Source organism: Falco biarmicus, chromosome 19 (assembly GCF_023638135.1).
Source record: "Falco biarmicus isolate bFalBia1 chromosome 19, bFalBia1.pri, whole genome shotgun sequence".
Taxonomy (NCBI): Eukaryota; Metazoa; Chordata; class Aves; order Falconiformes; family Falconidae; genus Falco; species Falco biarmicus.
In genome coordinates, this window is record NC_079306.1 from 3,086,269 (window position 1) to 3,100,931 (window position 14,663).

The 14,663-nt window shown below is 67.9% G+C and overlaps 3 protein-coding genes across 3 annotated transcripts; all 3 read right to left on the reverse strand.

Moving 5' to 3' along the window:
* Positions 1 to 7: 7 nt before the first annotated feature.
* LOC130141471 (mothers against decapentaplegic homolog 6-like) lies at positions 8 to 2,795 on the reverse strand. The gene is made up of 4 exons (XM_056322463.1): positions 2,609 to 2,795; positions 1,852 to 2,262; positions 1,602 to 1,715; positions 8 to 924 (listed from the first exon to the last, which is right to left on the reverse strand). Exons 2-4 carry the CDS (start codon positions 2,243 to 2,245, stop codon positions 389 to 391), a joined length of 1,044 nt encoding a protein of 347 aa, XP_056178438.1. The 5' UTR covers positions 2,246 to 2,262; positions 2,609 to 2,795; the 3' UTR covers positions 8 to 388.
* Positions 2,796 to 4,809: 2,014 nt separating this feature from the next.
* FLAD1 (flavin adenine dinucleotide synthetase 1) lies at positions 4,810 to 7,974 on the reverse strand. Its single transcript, XM_056322459.1, has 7 exons — positions 7,764 to 7,974; positions 6,776 to 7,535; positions 6,190 to 6,337; positions 5,895 to 5,993; positions 5,616 to 5,805; positions 5,167 to 5,240; positions 4,810 to 5,084 (listed from the first exon to the last, which is right to left on the reverse strand). Exons 1-7 carry the CDS (start codon positions 7,950 to 7,952, stop codon positions 4,949 to 4,951), a joined length of 1,596 nt encoding a protein of 531 aa, XP_056178434.1. The 5' UTR covers positions 7,953 to 7,974; the 3' UTR covers positions 4,810 to 4,948.
* A 488-nt stretch (positions 7,975 to 8,462) lies between these two features.
* On the reverse strand, positions 8,463 to 10,181 carry CKS1B (CDC28 protein kinase regulatory subunit 1B). The gene is made up of 3 exons (XM_056322472.1): positions 10,023 to 10,181; positions 8,817 to 8,944; positions 8,463 to 8,744 (listed from the first exon to the last, which is right to left on the reverse strand). Exons 1-3 carry the CDS (start codon positions 10,079 to 10,081, stop codon positions 8,650 to 8,652), a joined length of 282 nt encoding a protein of 93 aa, XP_056178447.1. The 5' UTR covers positions 10,082 to 10,181; the 3' UTR covers positions 8,463 to 8,649.
* Between the last annotated feature and the right edge of the window lie 4,482 nt (positions 10,182 to 14,663).

Sequence of the window (14,663 nt, forward strand, 5' to 3'; positions counted from 1 at the left end):
CCCCGGGGGCTGGGCCTGGCCCCCCACCCATGGTGCCGGGCGGCTGCTGCATCGTGCTCTGCTTTTTTTACAAAAATTAAATAAATTAAAATAAATTTAACCATTAAAATAATAAAAAATAATAAAAAGATTAAATAGTGCCCTGTGTCAGCAAAAGGCCTGGTGGCGGGTGCTGGCAGGGCGGTGAGCAGGGCATGGGGGAGGAGGGGGCACTGGACCCCCCCGGGGCTGGGGCAGAGGGTCCCAGTAAGGGTCTCCTGGGCCAGAACAGCCCCACTGCAGCACAGCCCTGGCAGAGAGAGGCTGGGGGCGGTGGAGGGGCCCCCTGGCTCATGTCCCCCCTTCCACCTGCTTTGGGGGTCTCCCTGGCACCCCCCCTCCCAGCCCCTCAGCGCGGCTGGTTGAGCAGCACCTCCAGCCAGCACGGGCAGGAGGTGATGAACTGCCGGGAGTAGCAGGGCCCCCAGCCCTTGGCAAAGCTGATGCGGATACTGTGGGGGTCACAGGGACCCTCCCCGGGCAGCCGCCAGCCCCCCGCACCCCCCACCTGCTCGTAGTCAAACACCTTCGCCGAGTAGCCAGGCAGCACCTTGAGGACAGCGAGCCCACCGGCGCCCAGGACCCCCAGGGTGGGCGAGCTGACAAAGATGGGGTGCTCACTGCGGTTGTACGCCCACACGCCGCCTGGCTCCTGGCTCAGCAGCAGCCCCCGGCCGATCTTGCCGCGCGCCCGCCGCACGGCACGGCTACGGTGGGCAGCCGGCAGCTGGCCCAGGCAGAACCCGCTGCCCCGCGGCAGCTCGCAGAAGACGTTCACTGAGGCCTCGTGCACAGCGTAGAGGCGGCCCACGCGTGTCCGGTGCTCCCAGTAAGCCAGTTTGCACCAGTAGCCGTCCTTAATGGTGTTCCGTGAAAGGCTGGTGTCTGCTGGGGGAGAGCAGAGCCACCGGCTGCCACGCGGGCACGGCCAAACCACGCAGCTGGAGAGCCCAAGGGGAGGGGTGATGGGCAGGGAGTGGGCACAGGGGGGTCCATGCCCCCCCCTCCCCCAGTTCCTGCAGGAGCCAGCCCGGTGGACAGACGGACACGGTGTGCCGGGATGTGCCAGCACAGGCTCTGGCATGGGGCGTGAGTCACCAGAGCCACTGTGTGCTGGCACGGAGGGCCAGGCTGTCCCCAGCCCCCCGTCCCTGGGGACACGGTGAGGGGGGTCCCCGGGCACGGGGAAGGTGGGGCCCTGGTGGCCAGCAGCCAGGCTGGAGCCACAGCTGTGTGCGTCAAGGCACATTGTGTGTGTCCCCGTGGGCAGCGCTTCCTCCGGCGGGGAGCCTGGCGCCGCCAAAAATAACAGGAGCCACAGTGGGGGGGGACTGGGCCCAGGCTGCTCGCCCCCCACCCCCCCCGAACCTCTCATCCCACACCGGAGCCATTACCCCCACCAGCTCTGCTCCCCAGTTTTCAGGCTCTGTGACCCACACCTCTGCCCCAGCCAGTAGTGGGGTGGGGGCAGAGCTGCCCGGGGGGGTCAGCCCTGCCCCATCCCTGCCTGCTGGGTGAGGGGGAGCTCGAGCAGCCCCCCCAGTATGGCAGGACCCTCTTACCATGCCGGTCCCCACCGTTGTAGCTGAACTCCAGGAGCTGGGTGCCAGGGTGCTGGGGTTCATCTGGCCAGGAGGGACCGCAGGACACCTTCGAGTAGGGGGGTGGTGGGGTCTCTGGGGTGGGGGAGAGAAGGGGCTGAGGGGCTGGGATGCGCATCCCCCTCCGGAGCATCCCGGAGCCTTGAGCTGGCCCTGGGAACCAGAGGCCGCGTGGGCTCGGGTGGGCTCTAGTGGAGCCCCCGGCACTCACCGGGTGCAGCCAGGCGGCTGAAGTGGTGGGGGTTGCAGCAAAGCACGGCTGCGTCCCCGCAGCCCCCCCGGCCCCCCGCGCAGTAGCAGAGGTGCTTGAGCTCGTAGGGCTGCCGGAGGTCAGGCCAGCGGTAGAGGCGGCAGAGCAGGACCTGGGGGGGCAGCGCCTGCTTGGTCCCCCGCGGTTCCCCCCGCGGTGCCCAGACGCAGCCGGACTCCCAGGCACCCCGGCTCTCCACCGCCTGCACCAGCAGCTCCAGCTCCTCGTCCTTCAGCTTCTTGAAGAGGGCATGTGCCGCCGGTTTGAGGGCACCGGGGCCATCCTCGGGGCCGGCCACCACGCAACGCTGCCGCCACAGCCGCCTCACCAGCCCAGCACGGCGCGAACGGAACATGGGGCAGTGGGGACCACCTGTGGGATGGGGACAGACGTCACCCTCCAACGGCCACGGGGGTCCCTGGTGCAGCCCCCTGCACTGCTGGGGCCCTGGCAAGGCTGCCCTGCCCGGGTTTACTGCTGCCCGCAGCTGCCTCTCCCCCACAGACACGCCAGAACACGGTGACGCTCCCAGGGTGACCCCAGGGTGACATGGGGACGTAACCCCAAAACCAACCTCCAGTGCAGGGGAACCCGCCTGTGCCATAACGGCAACGGCAGGGGACCATGCACCCCTACTGCAGCGCCTACCCACCCCTCCTGCCGCCCCACCTGGCGCGGGGCTGGGCCAGGGGTCCCCAGGGAAGGGGGTCTCACTCACGGCAGGTGGTGGAGCTGGGTGCGAGGAGCCGGGGCTGCGCATGGGGCTGCGCTCTTGGGGCAGCCGGCACCGCTCTGCCCGCAACGCAGGGCTGCCAGGAGCTTTTCCTGTGCCGGGACACTCTTCCCTCCCCCGGACCTCCCCGTTTGGGGAATTCATTGATTCGCCCTGTCCTGGCCAGCCCCGGGGCCAGGATGCAGCAGCAGCAGAGCAGGCGTCAGGCCAGACGGGTGGGCTGCGGCGAGTGGGGATGCCCAGCACCATCCTGCCAGGGCTGCCACAGCCGGGCTGGCCCCGTGGGCAAGGGGGAACCGTGGGGTGCACGGCACAGCACCCTCTTGGCAGACCCCACCCCTGCCCATGTCCATGTCCACACGGGGGTTGCAAGGACCACCCCAGCCCCCCACGGCACCTGCGGCGGGGGTCCCAGCCACTTCCCTGCGGCCAGAGTCAGGGTCCCCTGCCCCATGGGTGCTGGGCAAGGGTGGGAGCCAGCTCCACAACAAAGCGGCTAATGTAAACGGGACCCTTATCCCACGCCGGGCCGGGCTTCCTGCTCCCGACTTCCCGGCGAGATAAGGAAGGCCGGGCTGGCGCCAGGGCTGCGGCGAGGCTGGGGAGAACGGAGCTTCCCCCGCGCCAGGGACAGGGCTGCGGGCAGCCCCCACACCGGGGCCAGCCACCGGCACCGGGAGACCTGGCGGGAGACCCACAGCCATCCCCATGGCGGAGCCCCGGTGCCCCACAACACGTCTGGGTGGCCATGACCTTTGCCGCAGCTCTGGCCAGGTTGGGCCCTTTGGGGACATTTTGCTCTGGCTGCTTCCCGCTGGCTCTTGGCAGCGCCGGGGCCAGCCGGGCGCGCAAGGCTGGGGCAGGAAACAGCCTGGAGCGGGGACAAGCGGAGACGCTCTTTAAACAAGGGGCTGAGTCACAGGCAGGGATAAACCCGGCAGAGGGACAGGCAGGAGGGGCAGGCAGAGCCACAGCCCCCCCGCTCCTGCCCCTTGGCCCCAGGCAGAGGCGACGTGTGGGTTGGGGTGCCTGGGTCCTACCCAGGGTGAGGGTTGGGGGGTGGGGTGCGGGGCACACGCTCTCAGAGCCCTCCCCAAAAACATGCAGCTGGTCAGGCGCTGCTCAGGTTTATTGGGGTCTCTGTGACTGGGGGGAGCGCAGGCTGGAGCGGGGTTCCCAGCTTTGGGGGTCCATCAGCTCCATCAGCTTGGGGCAACAAGCAGTCCTGGGGAGGGGAGAGAGGCACAGTGGGTGAGGACGCCCCCTTACCAGCACCACAGCTGCACCCCCATCACCCCCAGCAGCATCACAGCCGAGCCCATCACCCCGCAAGAGCACCATGGCCAAGTCCCCCCGTCACACCCCTCAAACACCGTGGCTGGGCCCCTGTCACCCCCTGGAGCACTGCAGTGGGGCCCCCATCAACCCCCCAAGCACCATGGCTGGGCCCTTGGCACCCCCAGGAGCACCACGGTTCAGCCCCGATCACCTCCCAAACACCATCTGGGCCCTTGGCACCCCCCAGAAGCACGGCAGTGGGGCCCCCATCACCACTCAAGCACCATGGCCGGGCCCTTGTCACCCCCCAAGCACCATGCCCATGCCCTTGTCACCCCTGGGAGCACGGCAGTGGGGCCCCCAGCACCGTGCTGAGCAGGCAGCTGAGGGCAGGGCACTCACCCATCGCACAGGGGCAGGCAGGGGGTGCCGGGGGTCCTGAGGCGTCGAGGGGGGGCATTCCCTAGTCCAGCAGCTCGCGGATGCACCAGCTGCAGAGCAGGAGGTAGACGCACTCCCGCAGCAGCCGCAGCAGCCAGGAGCCCAGGCGCAGCCCCAGGCAGGAGTCGGTGGGTGCCGGCAGTGCCACCAGCCGTGCCGCTCGCCTGGGAGCACCCAGCGGCCGGGCCGCCGCAGTCCAGAGGAGGCGCATGGCCGATGGAGGACCAGCGGGGTCTGACGGGGGGAGGCAGCCGCGCTGGCACGTGGGTCCCCAGCAAGCGCTGGAACCTGCTCCATTCTCTGCGCTTCAAAAGCCTCCACAATAGCGGGTGCGGGGAGGGGGAACTGCCTGGGGACCCTTTTGTTTGAGCAGAGCTGGCCTCGCCCCCCGTCCTGCTGCTGCCAGAACCCCACGGGGCCCGGCGGGCCCGGCAGGGCCAAGCGCGAGCGCAATGCAGACCACAGGCTGAGCGCAGCAGGTTTATTCAGCACTGGCAGGCAGCAGGTTTATTCAGTGTCATCGCCGGCGGTGCCAGGGACATCCGCGGGGGAGCTGGCTGCCAGCAGCATCCCAGCAGAGCCTCCCCAAGCACAGCCCGTGGGTCTTCACTGGCGGGAAGTGCGCTCGTCTTCCTCATTTTCCAGCTCGTACGCGGGCCGGTAGCTCTCCCGGCCCCGGGTGTCGGTGTAGCGCAGCGCCGGGTTCTTCTGCGTGTTGGCCATGCTCCCCAGGGAGGTGTAGCTGTGGGGGGAGAAGGCGGCTGCAGGGCTGCGCCTGGCAGCATCGGCCAGGCCAAGCAGGGAGGGCAGCGCTGCACACTCACCCCTTGTCGTAGAGGATGCAGTAGGGGACAAAGAGCTTGCGCAGAAATTCCCAGATGTCCCGGTAGGTCCAGTCCTGCAGGCAGAATTGGGCAGGGAATGCCAAAGGGAAGGCAGCTACTCCCCCCGCCATGAGCAGCCGGGAGAGCCAGTGGGTCCCTGGGTCCCTGGGGCACCCCTGTCCCTCCCAGCGCCTCCCCAAAACCCTGGGCGGGCAGGAACAAGCCCCGCTTGACAGCACCGGGCAGCTTGGCTGCAGCGAGGGGCACCCATGGCCACGCAACAGGGCAGGAGACACTCTGGGGAGGGGGGAAATTGGGTGGAAAGCCCTCTGGGATGGGGGTGGGTTAGTGCTGGCTTCCAGCCCCGTCACTTGAACTAGCCAGCCTCACTCCCACACCGAGAGGGGACAGCCTTGTCCCCAGCCCCAGAGCAGGCAGAGGCCACGTACCAGTAAGGGGTTCACCCGCATGTACGTGGGCCAGTCAGGGTCTGTCACACACAGGGGTGTCAGGGTGCGCGAGTAGGGGTCCGTCCGCCGTGTCCCCATCAGGACGGCCTCCAGCTGCGGCTGCTGCTCCTTCAGGCGGACCAGAGCGTCCCGGATGGAGCCCTCCACCGTGTGGAGCTCGATCTTATACCTGTGCAGGCAGGACAGGCAGCTGCCTGCCAGGCTGCAGGAGCCACTGCTCACCCCCTGCCTGGCAGCCCACCCCGCTCTGCCCCGTACCTCTGGACAGTCGCCTGGATAAACTGCTCCATTTCGGGAAAGGGGGACACGATGCGGATGTAGAGCACCTGCAGCTTCTCCTGCCTCGCTGGGTATCGCCTGGAGAGAGACCCGTCGCAGCTGGGCTCTGGAGAACAGTGACTGGAAGCAGGGCAGCCACCCAGTCCCCACAAGCTGGGCCCCAGGGATCCACTTGTTCCCGCAGAATGGAGTGGGTAGGGAGCCCCAGCTGGGGTCTGCCGCACTCCCTCAGCCCTGCCCCAGGCCAGGCCAGCACAGCCCCCTGGCCAGGTACCTCTCCAAGGCAGCGTGGACGAGGTGCAGCAGGGCCGTGCAGTCCTTGCCCCCGTTGAAGCCCACACAGAGCTGGGCCAGGCTGTACCGGTCCAAAGCCTCCTCGATGGTCCGCAGTGCTGCTGCCACCTTCTGCCCCAGGGCCGAGCCTGCCGGGAGGGGACAGTCGGTGCCTGCCTGTTGCTGTGCTGCCACAGGGCCTGCGGCACCTCGCCCTCTGGGCACGTCTTGCCTCCAGACACTGCCAACACTGCAGACTGGAGCCAAGAGCTTGCACAACGTGGAGGTTTGTGCCACGGGTGGAATAGGGATCCTGCCTGCACGGGGGAACTGCAGCATCGCTCCCCCAATGCACAGCATGCTCTCAGGGACCAGCACCAGCTGGCCATAACTGGGGTTACGGGTCCCTCTCCCACTACACGGGACAAAGCCCACTGCAGCTGCTGGCAAAACCTTGGCACCCCTCAAGCCCTCCAGCACACCAGCACAGGCAAGCTCTGCTCCCAGTCCAGTTTTCCCAGTGCCCTGGCCCTGCTGGGCTGCAGGGCCTGCGCCCCGAGCTGTGCTGCAATACCGCTCCCCTGTACCTGACTCAGCCAGGCCATAAACCTCTGCAACTGCTGGCGAGACGCAGTCTGTCACGAACGGCACGATGATGCCCGGTGGCAGCTTCTCCATCAAGAAGTGATACGCTTCCTCCAGGTCCTGCTCTGACTCCGAGTCCAGCGTCAGCTTCACACGGTAGTAGTTGTTGGCCCAGTCCGGGTAGGAACCCAAGCTGACACGGCCCTGGAAGGTGGTGTTGGCCTGGTCCAGCGTGGGTGCGATGAGGATCTCATCGGCTGCCACGTAGATGGCACGGGAGTGGAAACGGGTCTGCTCGCTGCGGAAGAGGTGGGTGAGGCCATCCAGGGCGCGCTCCATCAGCGCTGGGATGCCGGGGAAGATGTAGACATTGCGTACGCTGACCAACGGGTACTTGAAGGTGCCACCCGTGCGCCCGTCCATGCCGTAGTTGAGGTGGGAGGACTCGGGGACACGAGCCAGCTTCATTTCGGGGCACTGCGCGTCTGTCTTGCCGAAGAACTTGTGCACCAGGCCCACCAGCTCGGGGTGGGGGGTGACCCGCTCCCCGAAGGCCCTGGCCACAGCCTCAAAGGTGACATCGTCGTGCGTGGGGCCGATGCCTCCTGAGGTCAGCACGTAGGTGAAGCGGGCGGCAAAGGCGGCCACCTCGTCGGCGATGGCGTCCACCTCGTCAGGCACCACCGAGATGCGGGCCACCCTCACGCCCAGGGTGCGCAGCCGTCGGCACATGAAGAAGGAGTTTGTGTCCTGCGTGTGACCCTGGGGGGACAGAGACACCCATGAGGGGGGGACACAGAGATACACCCGTGACGGGGGGGCACAGAGATACACCCGTGACGGGGGGACACACAAAGATACCTGTCACGGGGAGGAGGGGGGCACAGAGACACCCGTGACGGGGGGACAAACAGAGACACCCGTGACGGGGGGTCCCGCCAGGCCTCAGCCCGCCCGCCCGCTGCAGGCCCGGCTCGCCCCCGGCCGCACCTTGAGGATCTCGTCGCCGATGACGATGATGCCGGCGGTGGCGGCAGAGCCCCGGGCCGCCGTGGGGCTGGGGGCCGCCGTGGGGCTGGGGGCCGCCGTGGGGCTGGGGGCCGCCGTGGGGCTGGGGGCCGCCGTGGGGGCCCAGGCCGCCATGGGGCGGTAGGCGGCGGCGCGCAGGGCCCTCCACATGGACCCGACCGGCCGCCACACTGTCCCGCGCTCTCATTGGTCGCGCTCCATGCCCATCACAAGGCGCCGCCAGCTCCGATTGGTCGGGAGGCGGGACCCGCGGAGACGGAACCATGGCGGTAGGCGGGGGGGCGGTGCCCGTTCCCCCTCTGGAAGCTGTGGGTCCGTCCGGCAGGCGGTAGCATGTGCGGCTCCCCAGAACACCGGGAGCTCCCCCCACCCCCGGCACCCTTCCCCCCCACCCTCAGTGTCCCCCCTGCATCTTTTCCCAGCCCCCCATCCCCGCATGTGCCCCAGCCACCAGCACACACACCCCCGCCCAGGCACCGGGAGATACCCCACCCCCCCCAGCACCAGGAGGTGGCTGCCCCGGGGAAGCCCTCCCCAACCCCCGGTGACCGGGAGCATGCCTGCAGCACCCAGGCAGAATGCTCAGAGGTACGGGGAGCCCCTCGCACACCCACCCACCCACCTCTGGTTTGTAACACACACACCGCAGCAGACGGGAGCTCCCAAACATCCATTTATTGACGCTTTGAAGCACGCTCCGGCCTTGTGGCTGGGAGGACCCCCGGTACCGGCCACGGCAGTACCCGGGTGGCACCGAGCATCATTAGCACCCGAGCATCATTAGCACCCGCTGGCATGGCGTGGGGCGCAGCCCCGCGGGAACGCCGAGGAGGAGGAAGGTGCTGTCTCAGCTTGGGTGGGCCGGGGCCTTCGGTGGACTGGGGGCCACTCGCTTCTCCGGCTTCTTGGGCAGTGGTCGGCGGAAGAGCAGGATGTGGGGCTCTGGTGGGGGAGAAGGTGTCAGGCCAGGCCCCCCCGCTGCCACCTGTCCCGTCCCATCCCCCCGGGGCTCACCTGGCTCATGGATCATGTAGTGGACCCAGCCCTGGCTCTGCTGCACCCCCAGGTTCCGCCACTCCGACTCTGACAGCAGGTGGGTCTTGGGCACCAGCTTGGCGATGTCCTTGGGCAGCATCACATGCCTGCGCCCCCACACCCCTCAGCAGGGAGTGGGAGCACAGAGGAGCATCCCCCCACCCCCCTGACTGGAGAGTTCCCCCGGGGAACCGTTACCGGGACCAGCCCCCTGCCCCAATACAGTGCCATTACCAGGATGCCCCCCGCATCACCCACTGGGGAACTGTAACCAGGATCCAGGATTCCCCTCTAACACCCCCTGGGGAACCATTACCAGGATCCAGGACTCCCCTCCATCACCCCATGGGAAACTTACCAGGATCTGGGAACCCCACCATCACCCACTGGGGAACTGTTATCAGGATCTGGGAGCCCCCCATCACCCACTGGGGAACCATAACCTGGATGCAGGACTCCCCTCCATCACCCCCTGGGGCATTGTTACCAGGATCTGGGGAATCCCCCATCACCTCCTGGGGAACTGTAACAGGGATGCGGGACCCTCCCCATCACCCCCTGGGGAACCACTACCAGGATCTGGGACTCCCCTCCATCACCCCCTGGGGAACAGTTATTGGAATTTGGGAAACCCCACCCCCACCCCCCCGATTCACAGGGGAACTGTTATCGGGATCTGGGACCACCCCATCACCCACTGGGGAACTGTAACAGGCATCTGGGACTCCCCTCCATCAACCCCTGGGGAACTGTTATCGGGATCTGGGAGCCCCCCCGATCCACTGAGGAACCGTAACAGGGATCCGGGACTCCGCCCCCCCCCCCCCGCCCCGATCCACTGGGAAACCGTTACCGGGATCCGGGACTTCCATCCATCACCCACTGGTGATCCGCTACCGGGATAACTCCCCCCCGGTCCCACCAGGACGCCATGGCCTGCCCGCCTTCCCCCCCAAGCGACGCCTATAACGGACAACCCCCACCCCCCCCGTTACCCAGACAACTTCCCTCTCGCCCCACCTAGGAACGTAACCGTTACCGGGACAACTGTTCCCCTCCCCCCCCCGGTAATCGCTACCAGAACAGCCCCCCCACAAACCCTACAGGGGCCCGTGACCAGCACACCCCCCTCCCCGCCCCACCCCCACCCAGAAGCCGTTACCGATTCTCCCGCCCCCGCCTCACCGGTATTCGAATTCCTCATCATCGTACTTGTCTGAGTAGTAAATCTGTTTGTGCGCCATGGCGGCGGGCCCTGGCCGCCCCTCCCCGGCCACCCCCCGCCGCCGCCGCTGCCCCGTCGCGCCCCTCGCCTCAGCGCCCCGCCGGGCCGTTGGCGCCCCCGCCCCCGCCGCGCTTTCAAACGCCGCCGCCCCTCGCTCCCATTGGTTCACAGCGCCTGGAGGGCGGGGCGCTAAGGCGCACCGCTAGAGTTCATTGGTCAACGCTGGCCGGATTGGGCGGGGCTACGGCGCAGCTGCCTCGCGGGGCGGGCACGGCCCGGTGTCACGTGATGGGGCGCGGTGAGGCCGCGCTGGAGGGCGTGAGCCGGAAGTGAGTGGCGGCGCGGCGGGGGGAGGGAGGACGGGCGGGCACCGCGGCCGCCGGGACCGGAGGAGACCGGCGGGAGACCCATGGTGCCCCGGTGAGCGCGCGGGCCGGCCCGGGGCGGGGGGGCTGCGCCCAGGGGCCGCGGCGGGGACTGGTGCGGCCTCGGCGGCCGCGCAGGCCCTGGGCTCCCGGGGCGGGTGAGGCCCCGCGGTGCTGGGCCGTGCCCCAGGGAGCCCCCGCGACGGTGCTGCCGCCGCCGGGGCCGAGTCCTCCCTGCTCACCGCCGCCTTCCCTGCAGCGAGCGGGGGGTCCCGCCGCAGCCGTTCCCGGGGCCCGGCGCTGCGGGGCCCGGCCCCCCTTCCCTGTTGCCTCGGCGTGGGGGAGCCGAGCGGGGGGCGCAGGCCTGGCTCCCTCCCCTGGGTGGCCCAGCCACGGCAGGGCTGTGCCAGCCTGCTCAGTTGCCCCCAGGTACTGGGGGGACTGCGGTGCCCAGGACCCCCTGGTTGTGGTGGCTGCTGTGTGTCCCTGGAACCACTCGCTGGGCTCCGGCTTGCATTGCTCCGGCGCTCAGGGTCCTGTGCTGGTGTGCGACATGGGCAGGGGACCGCCTTGAGGGTCTGGGGAAAGTCCCTGCGCCCCAGACTGGATGGGGCACTGGCTGGGGTCGGAGGGATCCTGGGCCTGTGCAGTGCCTGGGCGCACCCTCCTGCCTCCAGACTTGCGGGGCAGACCCAGCTGTTGCGGGCAGGGGTGGATGTTCCCCCTTGCAGTCCCTTGCCTTGTCACTGGCGGTGGGTGCTGGCTGTGTGTCCGTCCGTCTCAGGCTGTCCCTGCTGCTCCAGTTAACTTTCAGGTCACCCTCACACTACTCTGGCCTGGGGAGACCCCAGATTCTGAGGGAACATGACCTCGGCTGTGCTGGGCTGGTGCTGCAGGAGCCTGTGGGCAAAGGGCAGCTTTGAGCAGTGCTCCCCAGGGACACCCCGGCCTCAGCCTCTTCCAGAGGGGTCAAAGATGCCGTCTCTTCCCAGCCAAGTGGAACCCAAGTGTCCACCCACAGCCCTTTGATGGGGGAGTAGCAGGGCTGGGCCGCCTGTGCCCATGGGAGCTGTGTGGGGCAGCGTCCCCTCCTCGGAGAGGACAGAACTGGGCCCCTAGGAGGCTTCAGCGAGGCTGAGCACCCCAGGTCGGGGTCTCAGTCCTCATTCTGTGCCGCCAACCTCAGCCTCCAGTGTCTGGAGGACCTCGTCGCTGCCTTTGCTCAGCAGCGAGCAACCCGGCGCGGTGCTGCCGGGCCCTGTGCAGGGTCGATCTGTGCCACTCTGCTTGCCAAGCAGGGCCCTCCTTATCTCCCTGCCTGCCGAGCTAATCACGTTAGTGCCCGCCTGGGCTCCAGCGCAGCCTTTGCAGGCCCCAGATAAGGGCATGATTGCTGCGAGGAAGTAAATCATGTTTGCTGCTCGGCTGGCCGGTCTGAACCGCATCGGCTGGGGGATGGGGGTGGGAAGGGCAGTGGCTCCAGAGCTGCTCCTGCTTCGCTTGCCTTGTTTTCCCCTTGCAGAGCTTCCTGCCCTTCCTGGCTCCCCTCTTCACCGCTCCCCAGGGGCTCCGGGCGTACTGTTGCAGCAGGGTGCTGGCCGAGGGGGTGCGCAGGAGGGGGCAGCTCTGCCCCCTGGGCTGCCTCCGCTCTCCCTGCTTGTGTGTGGCCTCTGGGCACTGGTTTTGGGGCTGGGCAGGGTTCGGCTCCAGTACTTGTCTTGGGTCGTAGAGTGACTCTTGGCCCCCAACACGGTTTGCCAGTGTGGGCAAAGCCTCAGCAGAGCCAGGCTTGGCCTCCTGCCCTGGTGCATCCCAGCTCTGCCCTCCCTCAGGTGGGAAGCAGGAGGCTTCCCTGGCTCTCTCGCCCGTGTGTTGGCATCGTGCTGCTGCTACGGCCCCGTCCACCTGCTGTCAGTGAGGAGGAGCAGGGTCTGCCTCTTGGTGCCGGGCCACCACCTCGGCGGTCTGGGGCAGGGCTGGCTAACTCCCTGTTTGTCCCCGAACCGCAGGTCGGAGTGCCAGACGAGAGGGGCTGTGTGTTTCTGTTCCCTGCCTGGGGCCTGCCCTGCCCTCCGCCGGCGATGGAGTATGTGGTAAGGACTTCGGTGGAGGGCTAGGTGGCTTCGGTGGTGGATCCTGCCTCCCCTCTCTCCCCGCTGGCAGGGCCCCAGCCTCCTCCCCAGGTCTCTGCTGACATCTCCTAGACCCTCTCCTGAGCGGCGGAGAGGTTGTGTGCAGGAATGCGTAGATGCCGTGCAAAGCTGTTGTGAAGTTTGGGGGGAAAAAACCAGCTGTTGGCTGGATTTGAGTGTTTTTCTTGTCTTCTCCCCAGCCCTGGAGGCTTGGGGATGGCTCCACTGTGGCTGCTGTCGGAGCGAGGGGGTCTGTGTACGTGCGGCAGCGGCCGGCACGCGGCTGCCTGCTCCTCACTGCAATTTCTTGCCAAGCCACTGGCGTGTTCCAGGTCTCTGACTCAGCTCCCAGTTTGTGTTTCCTGGGAGGATGTCGGGTGCTGGCCTGGTAGCTGGCCCCTGAGCATCCCCTCTCTGCTCCTCTTCCTCGCCTCGGGCTGCGCATGAAGTCCCAGCCCCAGGCGCCTAAAAGTAGCTGGCGTCCCTCTGCCTCTCCTGTGCACAAGGAGGATCCAACGTCTTTCCTTGCTGCCGGGGCACGAAGAGCGGCTGGGCTGGGATGTGTCCCTGGAGCTCCCTGGGGCGGTTGCTCTGGCTGCTCCGCTCGTCCTCTGCTGCCGGCTGCCTGGCAAGGGGAAGGGTTGCTGCCAGCTGGATGGGGCAGGGCTGCTGCTCGGTGGCTCCGCACCCAGCTCGGTTTGCCTTCTGTGCTCTGAGCCTGCTGGGGAAGGGGCTCTGACGCCCTGGGGTGGGCTCTGGGGCTGGGAGGGCCGTGGCAGCAGCACCTCTGGTTTCTGAGGGCTGGGAGCAGCCATACGTCTTGTCGTGAGCTGATGCGGGCTGGTGGCAGGACATGGGCTGGCTGGCCTGGGCAATTCCTGATAAAATCAGGAATTGTTCCATCTTACAAAAACAGAGGCCCCGTCTGAGCGGGGAGCTCTGACTCCTGAGGTGCACCGACCCCTCGGTGGCGTTGGGGACAGCTGCTCCAAGCCCTGGCCTCTCTGAGTGACAGCCGGGCCCCAGGGTGCTGGGAGGGGGCCGAGGAGACCCCCTTGCCCCTGCGCAATTCCCTCCTGCCCTGCTGGCAGGGCGCTGGGGAGGTGTCCAGGCTCATGGAGCCCATGCCGTGCGACCACAGCCAACGGTGGGACCCTCGTGGGTGAACCCCGCTGCCCTGCGCCCGTTCGACGCCAGCCAGGCGGGGTCCCCCCAGCAGCCGGGGGCTGTGGCTGGCCCCGCGCGGGGCTGGCGGCTTCCTGGCTCCCTGGCCTTGGGCTTCCTGCTTTTCTTCAGAGCAGTGGCGCTGCCGGCCACGGGAAGGTCACAGCGCCGAGCGGCCGGGGGCCCTCGGTGGGGACAGGAGCTTTGCGGGACGGCTGGCAGGGGCTCTCTGCGCCTGTTGGGACCACCGCCGGCGGTGGCTGAGGTGGGGGCTGGCGCTCGCGGAGATGGGGTGTGCGGCTGAGGCGATGCTCCGGCGCCGAGAGGAGGCGGGTGATGGACCCGCTGGCGTGAGCTGCAGCTCCTCGCGCTGTGCAGGAGGCTATTTCCAGCTCCGTCCTGGCTTCCATTTCCCTGTCCCCGTGGCGATGTGCCAGCCTTTGGGAAGCGAGACGGAGCAGTGCCCGGCAGCGGGTCCAAGCAGGGCAGAGCCCTTCCCTTGGGCTGGATTTACCCAGTTTGGGCTCGGTGGCTGGTTTTGCGGAGTGCCCGGTGTCCGGGAAGGTCCTGGCCTGTGGTGGGTCGTAGGGGTTGGGCACCATGGGGCTGCCCGAGATCCCCGCTTCAGCCCATGGGAGGTGGTGGGGGGACAGCTCTTGCCCCCGACAGGGGCTGCTGGGGATGAGGCCGTGGAGAGCGGCGGGGGTACGGGCAGTGCAGCCCGGCCGGCTCGAGGTCCCACCAGTGTGCTGGTGCACCGAGGGTGGGGGAGTGGGGGAGAGTTGCCCCTGCCCCCCTCAACCCCAGATGGGGGCTCTGCCCAGCTCCCCACGGTAAAGGGTCTGAGGTTTACCCCCCGACATGCTCTCACTGCCGGCTCCCGCTAGCTCCGCCTGTGACCTTGATTTTTCTGCTCCAGATAGGCGCTGGGTCCCCACCC